Source organism: Anthonomus grandis, chromosome 1, assembly GCF_022605725.1.
Source record: "Anthonomus grandis grandis chromosome 1, icAntGran1.3, whole genome shotgun sequence".
Lineage (NCBI taxonomy): Eukaryota > Metazoa > Arthropoda > Insecta > Coleoptera > Curculionidae > Anthonomus > Anthonomus grandis.
Window position 1 is genome coordinate 48,082,327 of NC_065546.1, and position 27,203 is coordinate 48,109,529.

Here is a 27,203-nt window from a genome sequence, read left to right on the forward strand (position 1 = left end):
CTTCCCCTCCCCCTCTTTATTTTTTGAAATCAATTCAAAATATTGAAACTTGAGGTAATGCAATTGACGAATGAATACTATGTTTTAAAGCAAAATTGACAGATGAAAATTTCAAGATAGCTGCTGGGCGCCATCTTGGAAAAAAATTAAATGGAAAGGGTGGTCTTGTGACACTTAATTTGGAGCTCCTGACGAGTACTTTATACCCCTAGAATATAAATTCAATAGCTTTACTTACTACAAAATGGTGGTACATTTAATAATTACCTGAATAGTCAAAGTCAAAAATAGCTATATTGTTACATAACATAATATGTTGTTAACAAAGCATTATAAAAAACCTTAAAGATAGTTGAAAACATATTCTTTTACAAAAATATAAGTAAGAAGTCACATCACGCTACGCAAAACTCCTCACTGTCAAAAAGTTGTATTTAAATACTCGTCTAGAGAATAAAATGCTTGAGCAAGTAAAAGTTTCTTTACATTTTTTAATATAGTCTATTAGATTCACACCATGACTTTACAAGAATTAAATCTTCATCAACAATATTCTTTAACCTCTTGGGGTCAGTGTCATACCTGTTGTATCATCCGCAAAGATAGTGCCCCTAATTGGAATTTGAGAGATATCATTGACATATAGCACAACATTGGTCCAAGAACAGAACCCTGGGGTACACCCGTATCCACATCCAGACAGGATGACATATCATTGCCAAAGAATACCCTTTGTGTTCTTCCAGATTGGTAAGAGCAAAACCAGTCGAGAGCAACTCCTCTGAATCCATAGGTTTCTAGCTTCTGCAGCAGTATTCTGTGACCTACACAATCAAACGCCTTAGATAAGTCACAGAGCACCGCCGCCGCACTCTCCCCAGCGTTCAACCCCATGTACCGGGTGTACAACTAAGAGAGGTCGCCGGCCATATCTGAGTAACTACTCAGCGCACAGCGTAGGGAAAAAATATTTTTAATAAAAGCGGCAAAGATAAATTGCTGGAAATTATTTACAAGTTCGTACGATAACCGCTAGGGGGCGTAATACAACATTAAAATAGAAAAAATTGGTTTTATTGAAAATATTCAAAGTAAATCCTAGAAAAGAATGCCATTTAAAAGTATTATAAATTCTAAACATTTTTTATTTCAAAGTTTTTTTTCTAATCTGTCAAATAATAGGTGGTTGAATATTTATATCTAAAATTCTTGATAACTTTGGATTGGTCTAACGAATTGCAACGAGCTTACTTTTGTTTTAAAGGATAATTATTAGGCTTTTATGTGGTATAATTACTTAGCCGTTTTAGTTGTTTTGTTGAGCGCTAGAGGGCGGTTTGTTTTAATTTGTACTTTTTCAGCGATTTTCTGGAAAATACAACGATATAATTTTTTTTACTTAAGCTAAAAGAGCATGAAAAAAACATAAAAACTGGCGCAAACCGCAACTCGATATCTTATTTTATTCCAAAATTATAAATTAAAATGTTTTTGAACAATGAAATCTGTCGCCGCGCTGACATTATTGCGTCACATAGTCAATAGTACGCTTTGGAAACAAATAAAGTTGATAAATATTTTCGGGGCAATGATAAAACGTTTATGATCGATGTCAAATGTAACGTCGAAGACAGATTTTGAAATCATTTAAGTTTTTAAAAATGCCAAACGTAGCTAGCAGTGTATTTTGAGTTAATGCAAAATGCACGCATCGCAGCCCGTATATATGCCCAAAGATATCCTGACAGAAGACACAATAATCATAGAGTCTTTACCGGTTTAGCTGCCAGGCTAAGAAATACTGAAATTATTCGCGGCAATATTCATCGAAGACAAAGGCGAGGGCGCATAGAGGCAAACGTTATAAATATTTAGGGATATATTGAAATAAACCCTCAACTAAGCATCCGAAATATTTGTAGGGAATTGGGAGTGTCCCTCGACCCAGTAGAAAATATTCTGAAAGAGCACAGGTACCTATTTTTATTTGTTACAACACTAATAAGCCTCCTATTATATTATATTTATTGTTTTTTACTTAAACTTCATCCATATCACGTGGTTCTGCACCAGGCGCTTCTCGAAAAAGACTTTGATAACAGACTCAATTTCTGTTATTGGCTGTTGAACATGGTTAGAGAAGATACCCGATTTATCTCGAAGATATTATGGACAGACGATGCATCATTTAGCAGTGATGGTGGTGTAAACCTGCATAATTTGCATTATTGGGCAGAACAAAATCCCTGTTGGATTTGCGAGACTCAACACCAAGGCAGATGGACTGTAAATGTGTGGTGCGGAATTATTGGCGGAAAAATTATTGGTCCTTTCTTTTTCAATCAAACACTTTCTGGAAATGTGTATTTAATTTATTTGCAAAATCATCTCCCGGTTACTGGAAGATGTTGATTTGAAAACAAGAGGGCAAATGATTTTCCAACATGATTGTTGCCCTGCACATTTTGCCGTTCAAGTTCGTCAATACTTAACTAGACAATATCGTTTGTGGATAGGAAGAGAAAGTATTTTTCCTTGGCCTGCTCGATCCCCAGATCTGACTGTTCTAGATTTTTATCTGTGGGGAAGGATTAAAGATTTAGTTTTTGTCACCCCACCCAAAACACACAACGACATGCAGGACCAAATACGCAATGCAATAAATTCCTTACCCACAGCATAAATCCAGACAGCGGTTCTGTCAACGACGCAACGACTTCGACTGTGTAGCATCTAAGACACCATTAAAAATATAAAACAATTTATTTATTACAGAAATTTGAGTTCTGGAGTTTTATTTTTATTGTTCAAAAACAGTTTAATTAATAATTTCGGAATAAAATAAGATATCGAGTTGCGGTTTGCGCCAGTTTTTATGTTTTTTCATGCTCTTTTAGCTTAAGTAAAAAAAATTATATCTTGTATAATATTTGCCAGAAAATCGCTGAAAAAGTCCAAAATAACACAAACCGCCGTCTAGCGCTCAACAAAACAACTAAAACGGCTAAGTAATTATACCACATAAAAGCCTGATAATTATTCTTGAAAACAAAAGTAAGCTCGTTGAAATTCGTTAGACCAATCCAAAGTTATCAAGAATTTTAGGTATAAATATTCAACCCTTCCCCCACCTATTATTTGACAGATTAGAAAAAAAAGTTTGAAATAAAAAATGTTTAGAATTTATCATGCTTTAAAATGGCATCATTCTTCTCTAGGATTCACTTTGAATATTTTCAATAAAACCAATTTTTTCTATTTCAATGTTGTATTGCGCCCCCTAGCGGTCATCGTACGAACTTATAAATAATTTTTAACGATTTCTCTTTGCCGCTTTTATAAGAAATATTTTTTTCCCTATGCTGTGGGATGACTAGTTACTGAGATATGGCCGGCGACCTCTCTTAGTTGTACTCCCGGTACAGACTCTCCAAAAAATTGAAAATAGCATCAGATGTACCCAGTTTCGTCCAGAATCCAAATTGCTGATGGTTAAGAACATTATGCCGTTTCAGAAATCCCATCATCCTAGTGTTTACCAATTACTCTACAAGCTTGCCAAGCGTGGGAAGCATATTCTGCATATTAATGGAATACATTAACATTTAACTTGATATATCGAATACATTGAGTTCAATTGAGAAGATGCTGGAAATGGTTGCCTTGCACTTCTTGACACAAGAACAGTCGGTCCGAAATTTCACACCGAACATTTTCAAATACACTAACATCGATATTTTTACAAATATTCGTTATTGTCGTCGTAAAACCAATACTGAAGCAGGTTCAGTTTCGTACACCTTTTGTTTCAAATAGCCCCATAAAAAAATCTAGAGGTGTCAAATACGGCGAGCGAGCTGGCCATTCTACAGATCCTCGACGGACAATCCAACGACCGGGAAAACTGTTATCTAAATAGTTCCGAACTTGTCTGGAGTAGTGTGGTGGAATTCCATCTTGCTGGAATACAATATCCATTTTGAATTCATTAGGTTTCGTTTCGACAATTTCGGTGATTAGAGGGTCAATAGTATTTTCCGGCATATCCAAATACAGTTCCCCTGTTAAATTTTGTTCCATGAATAGAGGCCCCACAATATGGTTTCCCAATATCCCTGCCCAAACGTTTGTTTTTTCTGGATATTGAGTTTCTCGGAAGACGTGAGGATTATAAAAAAAAATTATAGTGTCACTCCAATAACGACACTTTTGTCTATGAACATTACCGTTGAGAAAAAATTTATATTCATCACTGAAACAAATATTATGGAGATAGGTAGGATGCCGTGCAATGGTTTCGGTCATAGTTACGCAGAATTCTGTTCTTCGATCAGAGTCATCTTCAGTTAACTGGTGAATGATAATTATTCCTTTTCAAAAGTCTCCATACAGTAGAAGGACAAACCTCATGTTCATTCGCAACCGAGGAAGTTGATTGTTGGGGATTAACTATCATCTTACCAATTATTTGAACTTGCTTTTCTTCCGAAATGGACGGACATCTTAAGGGCTTTTTGTTGTTTACACAACCAGTAGTTGTAAATTTAGATACGAGTTCCCGTAAGTAGATATTTTCTACAAATAGGACGATTCGGGAAACGATCGTTGAAAATCCTTTCGGTTTCGTAAAAGATACGCGTCGCACCGTAAATAAAAATCGCGTCGACTTTTTCTTCGAGAATTGACCATTTTAAACTACTATCACTAAAACCGAAAACTAAATGAGAATATTTTAACTGCCCAATGATATTTGTTTTCGTACTCATATTTTTGTCAATGTCAAAAAAAAAAAACAAAACAAACTTTTATCGAAATTATTGCAGTCGCTGTGGATACGGCGACTAACAATGAGCTTGGAAACGACAATTCGATTATTTTTTAGGAAAAAAGAGCAGGCTCCAACTTAAATTTAGCAATTTATTTCAGTTCTCTAGCATTTATAGTTACTTCACAATTAATTTTCAAAGTTCGAATAAATACGCCATGTTTAATTTTTTCCTTGTACCAGCGCGGCCGGGATGATACGTCACAGGCGCCCAAGTGGACGCAACGACCGACGCGACGCTAGCATGTCGACCGCGCACGCTTCTTTGTCAAAATAACGCCTGGGTACTAGGCTGTGGCTGGCTGGCTAGCGAGCGCTCTATAATACACCGTCGCGTCGCGTCGGCGTCTATGACGTAGCGCGTAATTGGGACGGAATCTCGGGAGGTATAAAAAACCCCAGACTAGCAGCCTTATAACTTTGCAAATACTTACCCTAACAACTTGAAATAAACGTCCTTGTTCTTATAAACTTATGTTGTATTTATTTTTGGGAAAATATATATATATTTTTTTTAATTTTCCAAGCCCATTATTTGTAGAGATATGCAAGTCAGTGTTTTGGTATTCAGGTAATTATTAAATGTACCACCAATTTCTAGTAGGTAAAGATATTGAATTTATATTCTAGGGTTATAACGTACTCCTCAGGAGCTTCAAAATGATGTGTGTCAATTTTGGTTTAAAACATAGTATTTATTCATCAATTACATTACCTCAAGTTTCAATATTTTGAATTGATCTGTTCAAAAAATAAAGAGGGGGAGGGACATTAAAGAAAAGCACTATATTAATATCAAACGAAAAAGAGAATGTCTTAGTAAGTAATTCTTTTCTCCAAATCTAACTCCACTTTTTTTTTTCAAACCCCCCAGAACTTACCCGAATATAATGAAGAATTGAATAAACCTCATCCAAAATTTCCCCAGGAAAAAAGCAAATGTGCTTCCTCTCAATGTGCTTGCCAAACGACATTTGTAATAACGTTAAACGCATATGAAGCGTCTCGACGATATCACTTTCGCAAGCCAAATAGTGGCTACGCCTGGCGGACTCCCGCCGAGGCATCTTACTTTTGATATCCTGAAAACGCTGTAACATCTGGTTTTGTAGTTTTGAAAATGTAGAATTAAGGATATAGCCACAGATCTGATCTATACGACGCGATACCTAAAATGGGTTTTATAATATATTTAAATCTTAATTATCATTTACAGCAACTGTATATTTTTTCTATTAAAAAGCAACTTACCAGTCTTAATTTACAAATTTCCTTAAAAGACAAATAACCAAGGATTTTTTCAATGACCTCCTGAGGCAAATCTAGGAATTTTATAGACTGAACTGGGACATTTTGCACTCTAAAAATAAGAAATGTCATTCGTCATTACTAAATTATAGCACCAAATATACTATATTGTGTTTTTTTTAAGGAATAGTATTTCATTTATTATAACAATATTTTTAGAGTGGTCAATTTTTGTGGGCATAAAACATAAACATATAAAAAAAGGAAAACTCTTAAAACAGTGAATATCACTGGTACATAGCTTAGGTTTTACAGTATTTAGATTAATAGAAAAAAATTAATATTAAATTATAAACAAAAATTAAACAAAAAGATTACATAATGGGAAAGTCTTTATCTCCAAGAAAAATGCATGTAGGTCACTTAGGTAAATGTATTATGCATTTCGCCTGTGTAAACAGCCATCATCAGATACTAAAATACAGGTAATTCAAGCCAGTTTAATTTTTTTTTAAACTGTCTTGAATTACCTGTATTTTATTTTAGTATCTGATGATGTGCAAGTGGTAGATCACCTTTATATGGCAGTATTAAGAGTTTACCAAAGACAATAGTGGAAATAAGAACAATAAAACATCTTTGTCATAACTTAAACATTTATTTAAATTTAGTATAAGTTACAAAAAAACTGTTTAATTTTTGGTTGAATAGGAGTCCATATTTTGTAGGAGAATGTGTATATAAAGATTACAAAATGGGGAATTCTTTATCTCCAAGAAAAATGCATGTAGGTCACTTAGGTAAATGTATTATGCATTTCGGCTCTGTTAACAGCCATCATCAGATACTAAAATACAGGTAATTCAAGCCAGTTTAATTTTTTTTTAAACTGTCTTGAATTACCTGTATTTTATTTTAGTATCTGATGATGGCTGTTAACAGAGCCGAAATGCATAATACATTTACCTAAGTGACCTACATGCATTTTTCTTGGAGATAAAGAATTCCCCATTTTGTAATCTTTATATACACATTCTCCTACAAAATATGGACTCCTATTCAACCAAAAATTAAACAGTTTTTTTGTAACTTATACTAAATTTAAATAAATGTTTAAGTTATGACAAAGATGTTTTATTGTTCTTATTTCCACTATTGTCTTTGGTAAACTCTTAATACTGCCATATAAAGGTGATCTACCACTTGCACTTCTTACCTTGTATGAATGATGATGTTTTAACCTGACTTAAGCTTAGGTTTGTTTTTAGTTTTTTGTGACTTATAGTGAAAACAGATTTAATTTTAAAAGTCCTCGTCTTTTTTATGTTCCATATATTTCTTATTTTATACACAGTTAGAGTAAAGTAGTTTAATTTAAAAATAGTTTTTATTGCTTTATTTTGTGTTCTTCGCTATTTATAGTTGCCTGTTCGGAAGATTTCCCCAGCACAGTATTAACTCTTTAAGTATTCATGGTCGAAAATTTAAACCACCTATTGGAGCTCGCTCCGTGGACATTTTAACGTTTTTTTTTTTTACTTTGGCGGTTAGATTTCTTATTCGGTGGATAGCAGCATTGATGAAACACCTGTCACGAATTAAATTTGAGGTTCAAATAAACAAAAATCTGTGTCTAAATTGATAAATACTATTAGATCCTGCAAAAAGTGATAGCTTACATCATTTTTTTCAGTTTTATGTGGTCCTTTTTTACTACCACCGCTTCACTTAGAATATTGAGTTTCACTAATTATAAAATACCTATACAATATTTTCTTGCAGGTATGGAGCCATTGCCATTTAAGACGGTAGGAGGTTTGACTTACGATGACAAATCGGGACATTTTATTTCGATACACTGCCTTCGGGGTGTGCGTAAGAAATTGATATGGACTCCTCCGATATAGAGGATGAAACTTTAGTTCCTACAGTTATTACAGATATGGAAGAAGATCTGCCGGTTTCTGAGGAGGAAGATCCAAGTGATGATATCCCCCTTTCCGAACTACAACAACAGTGGTCAAAAGGTAAAAGTCCTGTTTGGTCTAATGTTCATAGACCTGATCCTCTTCCTCAATTTACCGAACCTTCTGGAATTCCTCAGTTTATCAAAGACATTAATGATCCAACACCGTATATGATTTTTGAACTGTTTATTACTAAGGAATTTATTGATACTTTAGTGTTTCAAACAAATTTTATGCCGAGCAGGAAAAACTTTCAACTGGGAAAAGCTATGTCCCTACAAATCAGTGTGAAATTAATGCTTTTCTGGGCATAAATTTGTTAATGGGTATCAAACGTAGTCCCAGCTATAAGGATTATTGGTCAACTGCTCCCGAATTGCATGATGCGTTTATCAGCTCAGTAATGACCCAAAAAAGATTTGGATGGCTCTTGAGTCATCTCCATCTAAATAATAATTTTTTGATGCCTCCAAAATCTTCCCCAGACTATGATAAGCTCTATAAAATTCGCCCTATGCTAGAACTGTTGACTCATAAGGTTGAAAAATGTCTAATTCCTAATCAAGTAGTTGTAGTTGATGAGTCAATGATTAAATTTAAGGGTCGTAGTAGCCTTAAGCAGTACATGCCAAAAAACCAATCAAAAGGGGGTATAAGATGTGGATGTTAGCTGATAAATCTGGTTATTGCCTAAAATTTGATTTGTACACTGGAAAATCACCTACTGGTGAGATAGAAAAGTGCCTTGGTTCAAGAGTCGTTACAAATTTGATAAAACACTTATTTAGAAAATAAAGTCCATGTGTTATATGTTGATAATTTTTTTACTAGCGTCGATCTATTTCAACAATTGAAAGAAAGAAAAATCCATGCTGTTGGAACCGTAAATGTTAATCGTCGTCATATGCCAAAATTTAAACCAGACAAGAATTTGAAACGCGGTGATGTGCAATGGTTTACAAGCAGTACCGGATTGTTAGCTGCAAAATGGAAAGACCGTCGATGTAGGAACAGTAAAAAGAAAAGAAAGAAGTGGACAAATTACTGAAATTCCATGTCCTCAATCTATGTATAATCGATTACAATTCTAATATGAATGGAGTCGACATATTTGACCAAAGACTTTCTAACTACAAAATTGACCGTCGCAGTAAAAAGTAGTGGCATTGAATATTTTTTTACTTATTAGATGCATCAATTGTAAATTTCAATATTATTTATAATAGGTTGGAGTTACCAAAAATGTCTGCTAAAGATTTTAGACGAAATGTCATAAATGGTTTAATCTCAGAAACACTTGTAAATCGAAAGAGAAATTTGGTTGCTCCATCAGATGTTGAAATAAAAAAATACAAACCTTACGTACCCTTAGAGATAAGACAGCAGTCATCTGCTCATCAACCTACAAGGAGTACCAGAAGAAGATGCGCGCTTTGTAGCACTAAGGCTAACCCAGTAAGGACGGATTGGGTATGTTCCATATGTAAAGTCCCTTTGTGCGTGGGAAAACGCAAAGAGTGTTTCCAAAGTTATCATGCAACGTAATTTTTAGTACCCAAGTTTGTATGAGTTTTTAAATAAATTTGTTATCTTACTCTTAGTTTTTTTTATTTTGTGTCGCGGTGGTCCGCAATATGATCCACCGAATTATTCAAATTTAACAAAAAAATGATTGGCAGATTTTCATATTTTTATTATTACTAATGTATTAAATTACTACAATTTTACAAAAAATATAAAAATTCATAAAAAAAATATTTTGGCTCCACTAGGTATTTTTTTACCAACTAAATTAGGCGCCGCTAAGAGTTAAGCATCTTATATAGGGTAATATAAAACTATTATAAAGTAAAAATTGTTGTTTATTATTTAAACAATCTGTACATCTCTTTATTGCACCAATTATAGGAAATATCTTTCTCATAATTGAGTTTATATGTTCATTCCAGCTCAGATCATGTGTTAAGTTAAATCCTAAATATTTATACTGTTTTACATCTATAAATCTTACATTGTCGAGGAACAAATTTAGATCACTTAATACACATAGTAATTTATAATAAATCATAAGCATCTTACATGAGGTAATATAAAACTATTATAAAGTAAAAATGGTGATTTATTATTTAAACAATCTGTAAATTTTTTTATTGCACCAATTATGGGAAATATCTTTCTAATAATTGAGTTTATATGTTCATTCCAGCTCAGATCATGTATTAAGTTAAATCCTACACATTTATACTGTTGTACATCTATAAATTTTACATTGTCAAGGAACAAATTTAGATCCCTTAATACACATAGTAATTTATAATAAAGAGAAATCATTTGCCAGTTTTTTAAGTTCTTTTAAACTATTTGCAGATAACTGTAGTACTGTATTATCAGCAAATACAAAATATGTGTTTAGGCCCAAATATTTAAAATTTTCTATGTAAAGTAATTGTTGTAAAGCTCTGAGCACCAACCCTTGAGCCACACTAACACCAACACATTTTTTACTACTTCTTGAGTTATTTGATTGAGTATATTGCTTCCTGTTTTTGAAGTCTAAATAGGATAGGATTTTTTTTGTAGTGGCTCTGAATCCTATTTTTTCCAATTTACTTAACAATATAAAATCTATCATGCCAAAGGCTTTTTGTAGGTCAATAAGTATTGGTAATACTCAGTTGCCCTGATCTGCTTCAAATGACATGTTGCTCCCAAAGTACTAGAATGGTTGAAATTTATAGTTTTTTTCCCAAAAGTTTGTGAACTAATTGACTGGTTCAATTATTCTGGAAACCAAATACAACTTCCTCTATTATAAAGGTGATTACGAGTGATGTTTTTAATGTTTAAGAATTTTTTAATATATGTAATTTAATGGTATCTAATATGTTATGAATTATAAAAATAAAGTATAATATTACCTGACACATTGCACAGCTCCCAACCCTGTAGACGTACTAGGTCCCCCACCAGGTCCACTATATCCCGCCATAGCTGTAACACTATTTCTAGTAAACTTAGCGGGCCCAAACTCTAAGGGATTAAGAATTTGGGGTACTGTGGATCCGGAAGGTCCACCACCTCCGCTAGTGGAAGATCCATTTACAATTCCGACAGAAGGTGTGGCAGGCTCCGCCGGGCTGTTAGTGTTACAATTACTATTGCTGCCATTGTTAGACATTAATCTTGTTGAAACCATTTTGATTTTTTTCGAAACTTCTTAAATTTTTAAGTTAGGGTAAGTTCTGTTACTGAATTTCTGAAATTAAATATACAAGATTAGTATTAAATGATCGAAATAGAAAAAATCAGCAAAACATCAGAATTTATTTTGATAATTCCTCGTTATCTTTTGTTAAATTTACTCTCACAATGGACACTTCACTGAGTGATATCGAGTGTAAGCAACCCATATGAATAAAAACAAAAATAAATAATTATATAATTTCCCTTAATTTTTTGCTTTTATGAGCCACTAAATATATTTCTTACATTTACACTAAATGTATTTCTTACATGTAGCGGCTTATGTTGTAAAAAGTATAAATTAAATTAACTTAATTCTGGGAATAAAACAGTATTTATTGATAGTCTAGAATGGTTATAATAGTCTCAATTTAGTTTTCAGTTTATCTTATTATACTAAAGATGAAGCAGGGTCATGTAGACACTATGATAAGGTATTAATTGTAATTTGTATTTAAGTAAGATAATCGTTTTAATGAATTGTTACATTGCAAAATCATTATACTATTTTTAGTTGTGTTTGTCTCTGACTGTAAATAAAGAAATAAAGTAAATATAGTAATTAATGATTATATAATATACGAAAAGATCATATCAAGGAAATAGATTGCTATTTTAGGTAAAAAAGAAATTTATAATTAAAGAAAATGTTTCTCAGTTCATTTAGGGTACAAAATACCTGGATTATGAATAAATTATTGTAATAGGTCTACCAATCAAATACTTTGAGCTCCATGCTAAGTGTAACACTCACAAATTTAATACCCATATATAAAAACATGCAAATTGGTAATAAGCTATTATCTGCCATAGATAACTCACATAAATATTTTCATAAATGAAATCCAATATTAAGGATTCCTGGAGCAAAGTACTATGGTAGGCAGTTATTTAAGCTTGACTGGAAATAATGATAATAATAATATTTATTTAGCATAAATATCTAAATGCAAAACCAATAAATTCCCTAAAAACCAATAAAAATAAGAATACTTATAACAATAACAATAATTTTTATACACCTAGCGCAATAACACTTTCATCAGAAAGAGTACCACATAACTATGCATTACATGTGACATTGTACATTGCAAACCAATGGTTTGATAAAACAAAACCATTTAATAATTCTACATCTTCACAGGGAGCTTATTGATAGTCAAAATAAAAATATAATTTGAATCAGTAAATTTATTTACATTAATTTGTTGATAAGGTGGTCAAAGAGATGTTATAGATTTACAGATACAGAATGATTCTTTTAAACACAATTCAACTCTTAGGGTTAAAACTACATAGAAACATGTTTGCAACTGCATGAGTCATTACATATTTCTCAAAGATTTAAAAATAAAAAAACCCTTGAACTGAGACCACTGAGAAAACCCTTTTTAACATAAGTTGTGAAGCAAAGCACTAATTTTCTTCTATTAGCCATGTATTTCTAGAAATACCACTTATATAATTTCAGAAATTTAGAGGTTCTAATTTAAAATTGTCTATAAAAAATAAACTAAATCTTCATTCCAAGTATTCGTCAAAAGAATAAAAATAAGAATTTAATTTAATTTTTTAATATCTTGGGTTAAGGTTTCTTATATAGAGTGAAATTACATTAAACAACTGTTGTACCCAATAGTAGCCAGAGCCTTTTCTGATTATAGAGAGTCTCCAAAAGTCTATCATAATATATCTACTATGGCTGTTGTTCCCATGGTATGAATCTCAATGTGTTCTAAACTTGGAAATATGATTAACAATGTAAATCAAACATTCACAGATGGACGTGGCTAAAAAGCCTCAGTTCAGAAATTCATAGCACATATTTTCGGAAAACTAAACATGGAAGGCAGACAACATCGTGAGCAAGGATGTAGTAACTTTAAAAATCTTATCACTAAAAGAATTCTACTAAGTTTGCCTGATAGGGACATAATGGGTTACTACTTTTATAAAGGTAGTAGGTCATTATTAAACCATTAAATTTAGTCAGTATTCCTTGCATCACCCATTCAAACTTTAGGAGGCAAACATTCTTCAACATAATTAATTAAAGTAGTTAAAGTAAAAAAAGAAATCAGTCATTATTTTACTATTTCAATTAGTTTAGCTAAAACGCTCTTGATATAAAGAAAAAATAGGCCTTCCTCTGTTATATTAGACTGTAAGTTATTATTGATTTAGTTTGTTCTATTTTTAAGGCATCTGATTAACCAGACCATATTATCCATATTGTCTAAAAGATATTATAAAGAATACATTGTCTACACATGCATTATTTCCTTCTGCATCAAAATTAACCATATCCTGAAGTCTAAAGGACAACATTATTAGGTGAAAAATCTGTTTTAAGGAGAGAGAAATCCTCTAAAACAATCTCAGTCATACTCAAAAACTCATTAAAAATCACTTGATCGTGATCTCTAAAACGTAATAACCTGCATAATAGAAAACTGATTCCACAGCACCCTTGAGACCTAACAATTACAATATTCAAAAAAAATAATCAAATCCATAAAAACAACATTCTCCTTAATATAAATAACTACATAGTTTACCATGACATTTACAAATCCTACAAAAACCACCAATGAGACATGCTTCCAAATCATTGGATCAAGGCCAATTCTCATTAATATAGGCACACTGTATATTTTATCATTAAAAAATCAATTATAAGTCATGAGTTATGTTTTTTATGCCTATTATGAAAGACATTTAACCCTTCTTTTGACAAACTGACACATTTGTAATTTCTTTTATTTTTGGTTTTTGCAGCTATTGTCATTTCCATTTTTATTACTTGAAACTGTATACAGTAGTTTTGATATTCCACCTCTAACGTCCTAATAAATATAATCACTTCCTTATTAAAATTATTTTTGTTTCAGTTACAATACTTTATTTGTTTCTGTAAGTTTTTAATAATCTCACCTTATCATATTCCAACTGATTACCTTATCCCTTTGGAATAAGGTGGATGAGCTTCATTTATTATAGACAAAACTTTCTGCATGGAGGGACTGCTGTTCTAATTAGGAGACATTTTCAAAACTTTTTCTGTACTGTTGATAAGTTTGGTGATGCCTCAGTTGAACGGGTTTTTGAGTGTTCGGTGTGTTTTTGTAAATTGTTTAATATGTACGTTATTTGTATATACCGCCCGCCCTCTGGGGATATCAGTGTGTTTCTTGACAGGTTAGATTGTCTTCTGTCCCAGCTCCCTATTCACTCGCGTGTTATCTTGGCTGGAGATGTTAATATTAATTATTCAGAGGTTTCCTTACCGCAAAGAATTTCTCTTGATGGAATCTTCAAATCATTTGCACTCACCATGTATGTTAATGCACCCACTCGTATTTCGTCCTCTTCATAGACCACTATTGATTATTTCTGCAGTAATTTGGACGGTGTTACCTGTCCAGTGCAGTGCACTCAGTGGGTATATCGGATCACGAGGGGGTGTATGTTTAATTCCCTGGTGACTTTAAAAACAAATCTGGCCGCCGCATTGGGAGAGTGTTTAGTGGGAACAATTTGAATGTATTTTCTCAATCCATTTCGTCTGTTAACTGGAATACAATTCGGGCTGCTCCACAACCATTTTCTTCCTTTTATTATACATTACGTGATAAAATAAATATCTGCTTTCCCTTGGTTAGACTTAAATCCAAGAGACGAAAACCATGGATCACCGCGGGACTAAAAACATCTGCCCAAAATTTAAGATGCTTAGCAAGACTTCGCAAATCTATTGACAATCAGGTCAGGGTCTTATTGTCAGGATTATCGGAAAATTTATAGGCATCTGATAAAAGTCAGAAAGGAACTGTATTACAATGAGCGCTTAGATTCGTCCGGTAACAGACAGAAGGAAAGTTGGTTAATTATTAACGAATGTAGGCAGTCTTCTCGTCGGCGGTTGGTTGAATCGGACTTGGGGCCCGATGATTTCAATGACTATTTTTCTAATATTGCTGAGAAGTTACTGGAAGCAGTTCCCAGTGACGGCGACCCATTGCAGTATCTTAATCGGAATGCTCAATCAACCAATCATTCTTTTTCCACCCTGTAGATGCCATTGAGGTTGTCTTTGAAACAATTCAGTGCTTGAAGAATCATAGGTCTTCGGGTTCCGATGGTATCTCTTCACGTCTGCTGTCGCTTCTGTCTGCAAGCGCTTTAGATGCTTTGGTTTGGACAATCAATCAGTCATTTCTTCAAGGCGAGTTCCCATCATGTTTAAAGGAAGCTATGTCTATTATCCCTCTTCATAAGGGTGGTAGCTTGGACCGACCCTCTAACTTCCGTCCCATATCAATTTTGTCTACCCTCTCCAAGGTTCTTGAGAGGCTTGTAAAAAAGAAAATTGTCTCTTTTCTGACCTGTGGTGTACCTCAAGGGTCAGTGTTAGGTCCTATTTTATTTTTATTATACGTTAATGACTTAAGGTCTCTATCACTGCATGGACTAGTGGTTCAGTTTGCCGATGATACTACAATTCTGTAGGATAACAAAGATCAAAAAGTAGTCAGATCTCTCATAGTAGAGGACCTTCACAAAATTAAAGAGTGGTGCATCTGCAATCAGCTTGTATTCAATGTTGATAAGACTTTTGTTCTGGGCTTTAAGTGTAATAGGGTTTTTTGTTTGATGAGCAGAGCCCACTACATGGTAGGGATTATTGTCGATTTCTTGGCCTCTTCATTGATGAGAGTTTAAGGTTTGACAGCCACATTTTGGGCCTTGCTGATAAACTTTCTTCTGGTTGTTTTGCAGTCAGGGTTGCCAGGCAGGAGTTGGCGGGGTTGTTTGCTCGTTCAGTTTATTTCGCCTTAATAGACTCTCATATCCGTTATGGGTTGCCATTTTGGGGTTTGTGCTCCAACATAATTTTTACTATTCAGAAAAAAGCATTAAGGTATCTGTGTGGTGTTGGTCTGAGAGTCTCTTGTAAACCTCTTTTTGTAGCTGAAAAATTTTAGCAGTTTTCTCACTCTTTATATTGGAAACTGCAACACTCATACATAAGTCCGTAAGTCCACCATCCTGCACCAGTCATAATACTCGTCAAGTGGGTAACTTATCTCTTCCAATCCCCACCTCCTCACTTACGAGAAACTCTCTTATATTTATTAAGATATATTGCAGGTATATTGCAGTTAATTTAATTTTAATTTTGTTGAATATGTGATTATCTTATTAAACTTTTATAATTGGGTTTTTATATCATATTAATAGTTATTTGTTCTAATTTTTTGGATAACTTTTGAGATTGTGACTTTACTTTACTTTTTTTCTTTTCTTTTCATTCTTTTAGGTTTGTTTGTGTGTGTTTTTTTTAACTATATTTTTCATTGTTTTGCAACTGTTTCCTGTTATTGGGCAAGTTGCCTGTTGGAAACAAAGGCTTATTATTATTAGTCGTAAAATATTTAATCATGTTCCTTTTTCGATTAGGACTGTTAAAAAGTTTAGGAGAGAACTAAAGAAATTAATCTTACCAAAAGCTTACTACAGCACTGAAGAGTATTTTAATGACTCATTTTAATATTTAAAATTAATTATATATGTGTTGATCAGATTTATTATTTTTTTTATTAAATAAAAAAAAAAAAAATTAAAATCAAAATCGATTCTGTATTCTGTTTTTGTCCTGTATCCTGTATAACCAAATAAATACTAGTATTATAAATTCTAGGATTAGGAAGCTTTTAGCACAAGTTTGTAAACGTAGCAAATAAAGTATATTTTGACTTTTGACTTTGACTATTCTTGTCAGTTATTTGCAATTTTAAAGTGAATCTATCGATGGGTTATTTTTTGGTGTGTATAAGTATGAGGAAGTAGAATCAGTGAATGTGCAAAAGTATCACTACTTTACCTTCAGTTGATATATTCTTGTCGTATTTCACTTGATGGAAGCTTTTGAGTTCAGAGACTTCACATGAGAACTGTGGCTAGAGAGTAAGGAAAAGTTGGCCAGTCTCACAAAATATTAACAGAATTGAAAACATGGTTACAGACTCTAAACCTCTTAAGAATTTTTGACATCTCAGCCTATGCTGCCTGTAGAGACTCTGATGCTGTTTGGTAATTTCCATGATTTTGAAGAATTGAAAAATTGTGCAACAAGAATTTTTGTAGTGTAATAGTCAAATTACTGTAGGTATTTAATATATCTGAGTGAATACTAAATAAGGATAGTCAAATCTAATCTACTAATCTAGGAATTGCCATATAAATACAACAGCATAATTGATCCAATAGACTTTGATACAATGCAGGTCTTTGATATATATTCAAGTAGCTCTGAGAATCTCAATATTAATTAATTTGTACCAGAACTTAAAGAAAAGGTATGATCGAACTTATAGACTTTGCATCTTTGAAGTTACATTGGTTTCTTGTAAGGCTTCGGCCCATTTAGGAAGAAATTAACACAAAAATCCTTTGGACTTGTTTTATTGGGGGGCAATAAAATACAAAGTCTACAACAATCCTTAGAAGACATAACTCAACTACACCGAAAAATCCAGGCAGCCACTGAACAGATCAACAATGGAAGATTTGCCCCATTAATAATGCAATCTTTTCTAAAAAGGTGTAAAATGTGTATTCAGAATGAGGGCAAAAGATTTAAGCATTTCTTGCTTCAAGCATCTTTTGCTGCAATCAGCTTGTATTCAATGTTGATAAGACTTTTGTTCTGGGCTTTAAGTGTAATGTAGAGGGTTTTTTGTTTGATGAGCAGAGCCCACTACATGGTAGGGATTATTGTCGATTTCTCGGCCTCTTCATTGATGAGAGTTTAAGGTTTGACAACCATGTTTTGGGCCTCTCTGCTAAACTTTCTTCTGGTTGTTTTGCAGTCAGGGTTGCCAGGCATGAGTTGGGGGGGTTGTTTGCTCATTCAGTTTATTTCGCCTTAATAGACTCTCATATCCGTTATGGGTTGCCATTTTGGGGTTTGTGCTCCAAGGGACTCCTTAACATGATTTTTACTATTCAGAAAAAAGCATTAAGGTATCTGTGTGGTGTTGGTCTGAGAGTCTCTTGTAAACCTCTTTTTGTAGCTGAAAGAATTTTAACAGTTTTCTCACTCTTTATATTGGAAACTGCAACACTCATACATAAGTCTGTAAGTCCACCATCTTGCACCAGTCATAATACTCGTCAAGTGGGCAACTTATCTCTTCCAATCCCCACCTCCTCACTTATCAGAAACTCTCTTATATTTATTAGTAGTAAAATATTTAATCATGTTCCTTTTTCGATTAGGACTGTTACAGACCTTAAAAAGTTTAGGAGAGAACTAAAGAAATTAATCTTACCAAAAGCTTACTACAGCATTGAAGAGTATTTTAACGATTCATTTTAATATTTAAAATTATTTGGTTTTTTCTTGTTTATATAAAATATGCTTCTATGTACAATCAAAATCGATTCTGTATTCTGTTTTCTTTTCCAGGACAGTTAGTTAAGAGTTGGGAAATGATGGTCAAAAGACACAATTTTCAACCCAAGTGGAGCAAAAATCTGATAATTTCTTAAAAATGTGAACAGTTGTGTTTGAATTTAAAATTCAAATTCAAAAGACTTTTATTACCACTTAAACATTGTACATAGAAAATTAAATTTTTTTATTACAAGAATTTACACAATGCTAAGAGTAATGCGGACTGAACTGCGATTATAAAAACAACCGATAACACATACACAGTGCAATTTAGTTTTTTAATTTATTGAAGGGTTATTCAGGGTTAGAGTAAAAAAAAATTGTTAAGAAATTCAAAAATTTCATCAAAAGTGCCTATTTTTTTTTGGATTTCTATGAATACCTATAATTTTAAAAGTACTCAAAATAGATTTTTTTGATTCTGTGAGCACCTCGTCTATTGCCTGCTTTCAGCTTATCATTGATTTTCACCCTGTATATTGAAGTACATAGATCTGAATTCGGCAATGCCTTACCTAAGACGGAAGACATTAAGAATGCTTCTCCCAGTCAAATTATTGAACTCTTATAGAGGGCAGACTTAACTGACGAACTATAAACACCTAGGAGTGAGCCACAATAGATCTAGGGTCCCAGTGGCATCTTGTGTCCCGCTCACAACAATCCTAACCTAACATCGAGATCTGAAAATCTCGATAACTCTTAGTTTGTACATTAACTTAAAGGGTCAGCTTAAGACCTCATCTGTGGTTGAACTCATAGACTTTGCATCTTTGAAGTTCCAGTGGTTTTTTTTAAGGCTAAGGGCTTATTTAGGAAGAAATTCATGTGGCAACAAGTAATCTAAGTGAATGCCATTATAGGACATAACTCAATAGGATAACCAGTTCTAAGTTAGTAAAATTAAATTCAGTCATGCTTTATTGTGATAAGAATCCCAAATCATAAAATCTCCAAATCTTAAGATCATATAATAAATAACATAACAGGAATGTAAATATAAATATCTACTAATCATCCTAACATTAGCATAAAAGTTGAACTAAAAGACCAATTTCAATAAAAAAGTAAGCACTAGCCTTTAAACAATCTACTAATGTTAATCCACATTCCGACTTACCAAATAACGATTTTCGAGTGAGCTTTTTTCAACGGCAAACCATTACATTTTGTCATTCATTTCAGTCCAGTTTACAATTTGGATCTGCCTACCAAAATACTTTACGGACTTATTTAGACGGTTTCGCGGTTAAATTTGGAACCGAAATTATTGCACAAATTTGAAAAAAGGTTAAAAGAAAGAACTGAAGTGGTAAAAATACGATCCAGGAGGGGAAAACCCGAGAAATCCAATGGAAAACTAGTAATTTGCTATTACAAGAACCCAACATAGAGAGCAAGACGAAGCGGCGTTGCCAAGCTTCGGTAAGTTTTTCTTTAAACTAGTATAGAGGTAGGGGGCAAATTTATAACGTCTTTTTTTAATTTTTTTATTACAAGAAGATATTTGATGGGTGCATAGAGAATACAGTATAGGATTCATTTATGTAACCTTATATTGTTGTAATCTTATATTGTATAGAATATATGCAACAAATTTTAATAATTTTAGTTTTACGGAATTGTAGACTGCATTTTTTTTGTACTAACCATCATATTACTAAGAAAATAATAATTTGTATAATTACTACGCATTAGGTTCAAGAGAATTAAACTGAGACACGAATTTATAAATTATTTGTCAAAACCATTATCAGAAGACTACACTAAAAACAGCTTCGAGCTTAATTGTTTATTAATATCATTTTTTCAATGCAAGAAATTAAACATATAATTTCCTGTAAGTTTTCAATTAATTAATCAGTATGGCAACAGGGCTCCGATTATTTTATCTATACATTACGCTGTTAGCGCATGCTCAGTGTTCCGCACGATATGCGCTATAAGCAATGAACAATGAATTTTAGTAAGTATAAAACGTACCTGCTTACTTTGGATTAATCACTGCTATCACAACATACTTACACCAAATAATAAAACCAACAATACGTAAGCATAAGTCTTGAACTTACTTTATTTTTGAAAAAAAAATATCCCAAATCGAACAAAGAAAACACAAACGTCACAAATTGTCATTTCTGTCAAATGTCATTTTAAAATTTTAAGGGTATGGTCCGAAGAAATTCACCAACGATTACGAAGTGTCTTGACTTAACCATTTTACGCGGCTAATATTACTTTTTTACGAATGAAGGATATAAGGAAATTATTAATAGTAATAACTCATTAAATGCAGAAACTTTTAATTCCTTGTTTTTTCAATTCATTGTTGATAATATTCTAATAATATGTTTATTTCATTAACTTTCATTAACATTTAATTTCTTGATTACATGCGTTTTCTTCCATAAGAATCTTCTGTTAATCAAAAATTTTAAAAACAGTACCTACTGCTTCGACAATATAAACCCAAACTGTTTCACTTTGTGAGCAAATTCTGTATAAGAGAATTAAGGACCTGTGATACTGGCACAATGATAACTGAACATCTATTAACAATAGATCATTTGAATGTCCAGCTTTCAGGAGTATGGAGAAACAGAGATGAATAACTTTTTTGCCACTATACCTTGGGAACTGGAGTTTGATACATCCGATGTTAATAAGTGTGTCAGCTATTTTTACAGTGTTCTCTACTATGCTCTTGAAAGCTTTGTTTCAGTTAAGCATTATAAATCATCTAAATTGCCACCCTGGTTCAATTGTGAATTACAAAAATTAATCATAGAGAAAAAACATAAAAAATATAAATCAGCCAAACTTGAAGTGGATTACATAGTATTTTCCACTTTAAGAAGTAGGTGCAAGGTTATAAGGGAATATTGCTATAAATCCTACATGGCTAAAATGTAGCTAATGGCAGATTTTCTGAAGGCGGTCAGGATATAGTTAATTTGTTTGCTCATCATTTTTCCGCAACTTTCAAAAAACATGATGGTACAGTCCCCAATTATAATTTTGATTAATTTTGAACTTAATTTTGACACCTGATTGTTCTGGACACCCATTCGTCGATGCTGAATCTGGGAAAAGTACCTACTGCCTGAAAAAGAAAATATTGAAAAATGCAGATCTCGAATTATTCACTTCTTACTTGACCCAAGGGTACGTCAAGAGACTGAGGGTATTAGTTTTGCAAACAAAACAGCAATCAATCGAGTATATAACATCAGCATGTAACCAACTAGCGCCAACTACCTATCTTTAAACATGAATCCCAAACAATGGTTGAGAATGAGACATCAACAGTATATTAGGATAATACAAACTGACAGGAGATTTGTACACAATAAGGCAGATCTAATAATCCTAGACAAAAAGAACTCAAAGGCCACAACAATTGATTTTGCAGTGTCCCTTGATAAAAACATACATACTAGATAGAAACACATCAAAAATACAGACAGCTGGATGACGAACTGAAATAAATCAGGGGATTAAAACCAGTTGAAATAAAACTGACTGTAATTTCCTGCAATGATATTGGTAATGCTAAACTTAAAGGAGTTTGGAAAAACCTTAACATTAAAATCATTGATTGAACTCATCAACATGCGGAATAAAAGTAACAATATATAAAAGACAAGAAGCTTCTTACTGATGTTTTCAAAGCGATTGATTGATGATCATGAGTCTTACTAAAAAATTGTGTGTGTGTCCCTAACCAAACCCTTACATTATCTGTTTTGCGTTTCGTTTGATTCCAGATTACTGGACAACAAGTTTCTTGACTCCGATATATAAGAGTGGGGATAGAAGTAATATTGCCAACTACAGGGGTGTAAACATTTAATCTGAAATACTCAAAGTTATTGAAAGCCTTTTTGACAGAGAGCTTTCTTGGCGTAGTCGGAACATATTTATACATTAGCAACATGGTTTTTCTGAGGGTAAATCTACGTAACTAATTTGCTTACATATCAGCAATACTTGTTGGATGCTTTTGAGAACCATAGTCAGGTGGACAGTATTTATACTGAGCCATGGACATCTCATTAAGAAGTTACGTGCGATGGGTGTGGGCAATAATCTTTTGAAGTGGATTGACGGATTTTTGTCGAATCGTATTCAATTTTTGCGTATAAATAATATATTTTCTGAAGAAATTCAAGTTTTTTTTCCGGTGTACCTCAGGGTTCCCACACAGGGCCTATTTTATTTATTAATAACCTTTGTTGTGTCACTTGGAATTTTTATGATTTGCAGACGACCGTAAATTATACAAGATGACCTAAATTTGTTTTAACATGCTCTACTATTCAATTGGTCATTCTGGACTTGAACATGCCCACCTGTATGGTCAGCTTTTATTTCTTACCATGTGGAAGCAATTAAAACCGTTCAAAAAGCATTTCTTCGATCACTAGCTTTCAAGACTGACAATATTTACGAGAATTTTCATATTAATTATATGATAAGTCTTGAAGCAAGGAGGACTCGATCAGATTTAATCACATTTTGTAAGATATTAAATGGTATTTTTTATTGCCCTGATATTTTGAAAACTGTAGCATTCAATGTCAATATCAATAGTAGATGTCAGAATCTACAGCAGAATTGTCAACTGTCAGAAGCAGATGTCTGCTATCTTTCGTTTGCCTTTCTACCATGCTAATTACGGATTCTTTTCTCCAATCACCAGAATGATGAGAGCATTTAATAAGCTTATTATTGACCCATTCGTAGATAGGTCTGTTAATTCATTTAAATGGAGACTTAAAAGGCTTAAATGCTGAAATTATTTGTAGTTTTATGTTTATAGGTTTTTTCCTTTTTTTGTTCTTTATTTTTGCTATAGTTAAATATTATTGATTATTGTTATATTTTTTTCCACTTATTGTTATTGCTATTTAATGTTTTTGTAAACTGGCTTTGACGTTGAAATGAATAAATAATTTGCTTTAAATATGTTTCAAGCCGATAAAAAGTTCATATATTGGGGGATCAAACCGTATTGGGTCAGATAAGTCTTTTAAATGATAAAATCAAAGAATAAAAGAAAGAAAAGTATAATTGTCAAGTTTGAATATATTAAATAATTTTAGCCACGTAGTTAAGTGCAATAAAAAATTATGTGAATTCTTAAATTTTGTAAATAGGTTTACTGTTCTCTTTAATAATATTTCTAATGGTAGAGGTTCGAAAATAGGAAATTATAATATTTCTTGATTATTGTATGCATAAACCGAATCAAAATTTAATTCATGTAAAAATTATTGAAAATCAAGAAGCATTGTCTATTGGGCTATTGGGAATTGGGTACAAAATTTAATATTTCGCAAAATGGTGGTCTGTAGGTTTGCTTAATTTTAATAAAATCATTGATTTAACCACATATGCTAATAAAGATAATAATTTAATCCCTGTTCATAGTACAAAGTTTAAAATCACGAATAATGCCCAACAGATAACTTCAAGTGTATTATGAGATTTGTCGAGTCTGTTTATAGTGAAGTGTTTAATATCGATAGAGTAGTGTTTAAAAAGCATAGAGATCAAAGACTTGCTGGTAAAAAACAGGGTGGAGCATATTAATAGATTTTGACAGAAAATTGGCTGGAAATAAAAGTTAAAATTTTTAACATATTTCATAAGATCCTAGAAGTTTTTTGTATAAAAAGAATTTTCTCTTTATTATATAGTGTATTTTGTTCCTAATTTCAGTGTTAGTATTTATTAAAGATTTTTTTATTTTATTGAATGAAAACTTTTAGCTTAGATTAGAAGTGCTTAATTTTGGGGTGATATTAAGTTTTTTAGCATTTACAAATTTTAAGCAAATTAATACTATACATATTATTTTTGACTTCATAAATTTGGTTATTCTACACCTAACAAGCGAAATGACGAGGACAATAGCAAAGTAAGCCCTGATATAATAAGGCTTGGGGAGCCAGAATTACGGTCATTACAACGGAACAATCTTTCCTCAACGGTGGAATTTTCGACCTACAGAAACCTTGACCGACTGCTTTTGCTACATACCAGAACGATCTTGAGCCATTTGGGTAATTTAGAAGTTTGTTCTTCACTATTTTATTATATTTTTCCTGGCATTTATGGATTGTTTGTTCACACGCAAGGCAACAAAGTTGACATGATTTGCAGGGCTTGGGTCTGGGCGTCTTTTTGTTGTTGACTACCTTAGTGGAACTTTTATCGAACCAGGGTTTGATGTCTGAAGTGCTTTTCAAGGTTTTCGGAATATAAGCATCCATACCTGTCAATCACCTCTGAAATCTCGCTCGCACACGCTGAAGGATCATTGGTCCTGAAAAGACTATTCAGTGAAACGAAGAGAGGAACTGTTTTAAATGTCTCCAGTTGGCTGTTGATGTTTACCATCATTTGGTATTAGTTGTACTTAATCTTTATTATAAGTTGAAAGAGTTTAAACAAATTAGGACCACAAGATTTAATTTTAGAAGTGCCAACTTTCATCAGATCTACCTGTTATTCTAAGCCACCAATTGCGATGGGACACCCTTATAAGTGTTGATGTTGACAAGTATGTAATGGACTTCTTTAGAATTATTGATGTTTTTGTTAAGTTGGTAGGGGTCTCGTAGAATGGTGAAATAGTTACACGAATTAATTAAATAAAGCGAAGAAGAAGTTTTAAAAGAACAATTATAACTTTTTAATACAAGTTTAAGGATCTTAGGGGTAGAGTTGCTCCTAAGCTCCTTATGTAATACTATTAAATTAAAGCAGTCTAAGGCGCATCAGCCCAACAGATTTGGTATTTGCGCACAAACTTTGTTCTTGTTTTCTGTTGCTAAACGTCTACCAGGCAGCTCGTTAAAAGTGTTTGATGTCCAATGTTGCAATTTTATTTTGAACTTCCTGGATCCTGTCGTCCATCAATGAAATAATTGGGTTTTCGAGTGAATTCAATTTAGCTTCCAGGTTGGCGGAATTTTTTTACACCTTTGCAAACTTATCATGCAATTCTTTTTTCAGGCTTTCTTTTATTGCTGCACATTTCAGCACTTTAACTTCCATACAAAAATAAATTTGTCCGGGTCTTCGCCTTACAAGTCTGTCTTATTGTCCGTCGGCGTCGTATCGCAATATTTTTCCTTCAGTTCTCTTTTCAGCTCAGCAGCTTTTAAATACACCAGCTTTGGCATTTTCACACACTTTCGTCCGATTTATTTCAGTAAACTATTATTTATTTTTCATCAATGTCCAGTTGACTGACCTCCAATTTACTTCCCCACACCTGAACACCAATGTACCCGTTCTTTAGGTGTGCATTAAAACACTTAATGCACAAAAATAGTCAACCGAATTATTAAACACAATCAAGGCTAATTTAAAGCTATACTGGAAATATTTACACTGTAATTGTTTACTGTTATTTATGTCGATTCAAAAATCGGGCCAATGTTCCGAACTGATGGCCTCCCAGTGGCGAGAGCTAGACTGATTGTTGGAGATTGTTGTTTTTACTCACAAGTTATGAGTTTAAACCAATAAAGCAATTGGCTTGTACTGGATTGTTGTAAGGATTCTTAAAAACGATATTCTAAGACGCAGGGAAAGAAATATGCAATAAAAAAGGCCAAGATGGAACGCTACATATATACCGGATGTCCTGAGACCACATGTAAGAGGGATATTGTAACGATATTGGCAACGCCATTCAGCTGTGCTTCGTTATTCCGGAACCATTACGGTGACACAAGCCGGCACACCGCACGCATGGGCGAAGTTAGAGCCTCAAAAATGGGGGGGCTAAAGCCCCCATCCAGGGGCAGAGTTACACGAAGAGGTGAGGGGGTGGCCATCAAAGAAAAGTCTGCCGCAGGCGCCGCCGGAGGTAACAAATTTTTTGGTGGGCACCTTCATTTTCACTTATACGCCGTTAAAATTATTAAAAAAAAGAATAGTCTTAAACAGCTTCTATTCTAATTTGCTGTACTATATACATAATATCATGAATTTGTTTTACTTTTATTTTCATATTAGGTTTCATCCAAGGAACACGTTTCTGAATTTTATTGCAATATCCATAATGTATGAACCATTCTGTATACCGGGTGGTGCGTCGCCGAGCGGAACATAGGATAACCCATGTAAATTTTAAGGGGGTCAATTATTGGCTTCCCTGTACATTTTATAGAAAAAATTTAAGATAACTTTTTGAAGAGACCAATCTGGCAAACCCTCGTGCAAAGTTTCAAAAAATCAGTGACAGTCGATATTTGAAAACATGTATAAATTATTCAATCGACGAAAAAATAGATATAAATATTTAATATAACTTCATCGTTATATTAAATAAAAGTTTAGATAAAAAAGTAATATTAACGTGTCTTACTTTGAATGTATGGTTGTGAGATTGATAAAACGAAAAAAAAAATTTCTTGTATTCGGCTGTACGTCAGATTTGACA

At 33.0% G+C, this 27,203-nt stretch overlaps 1 protein-coding gene across 2 annotated transcripts in view; it reads right to left on the reverse strand.

Moving 5' to 3' along the window:
- LOC126742547 (F-box only protein 28) overlaps positions 1–20,874 on the reverse strand; it is a 43,673-nt gene extending 22,799 nt beyond the window's left edge. The window contains exons 1-4 of one of the 2 annotated variants that reach the window (XM_050449221.1): positions 20,726–20,874; positions 10,959–11,296; positions 6,077–6,185; positions 5,707–5,994 (exon numbers count right to left, since the gene is read on the reverse strand). In XM_050449221.1, the coding sequence (XP_050305178.1) occupies positions 5,707–5,994; positions 6,077–6,185; positions 10,959–11,236 (675 nt within the window). In that variant the 5' untranslated portion in view covers positions 11,237–11,296; positions 20,726–20,874. Of the gene's footprint in view, positions 1–5,706; positions 5,995–6,076; positions 6,186–10,958; positions 11,297–19,862; positions 20,012–20,725 lie in introns of those variants that run through there. The other variant, XM_050449216.1, reaches the window with a different exon arrangement.
- Positions 20,875–27,203: the final 6,329 nt, after the last annotated feature.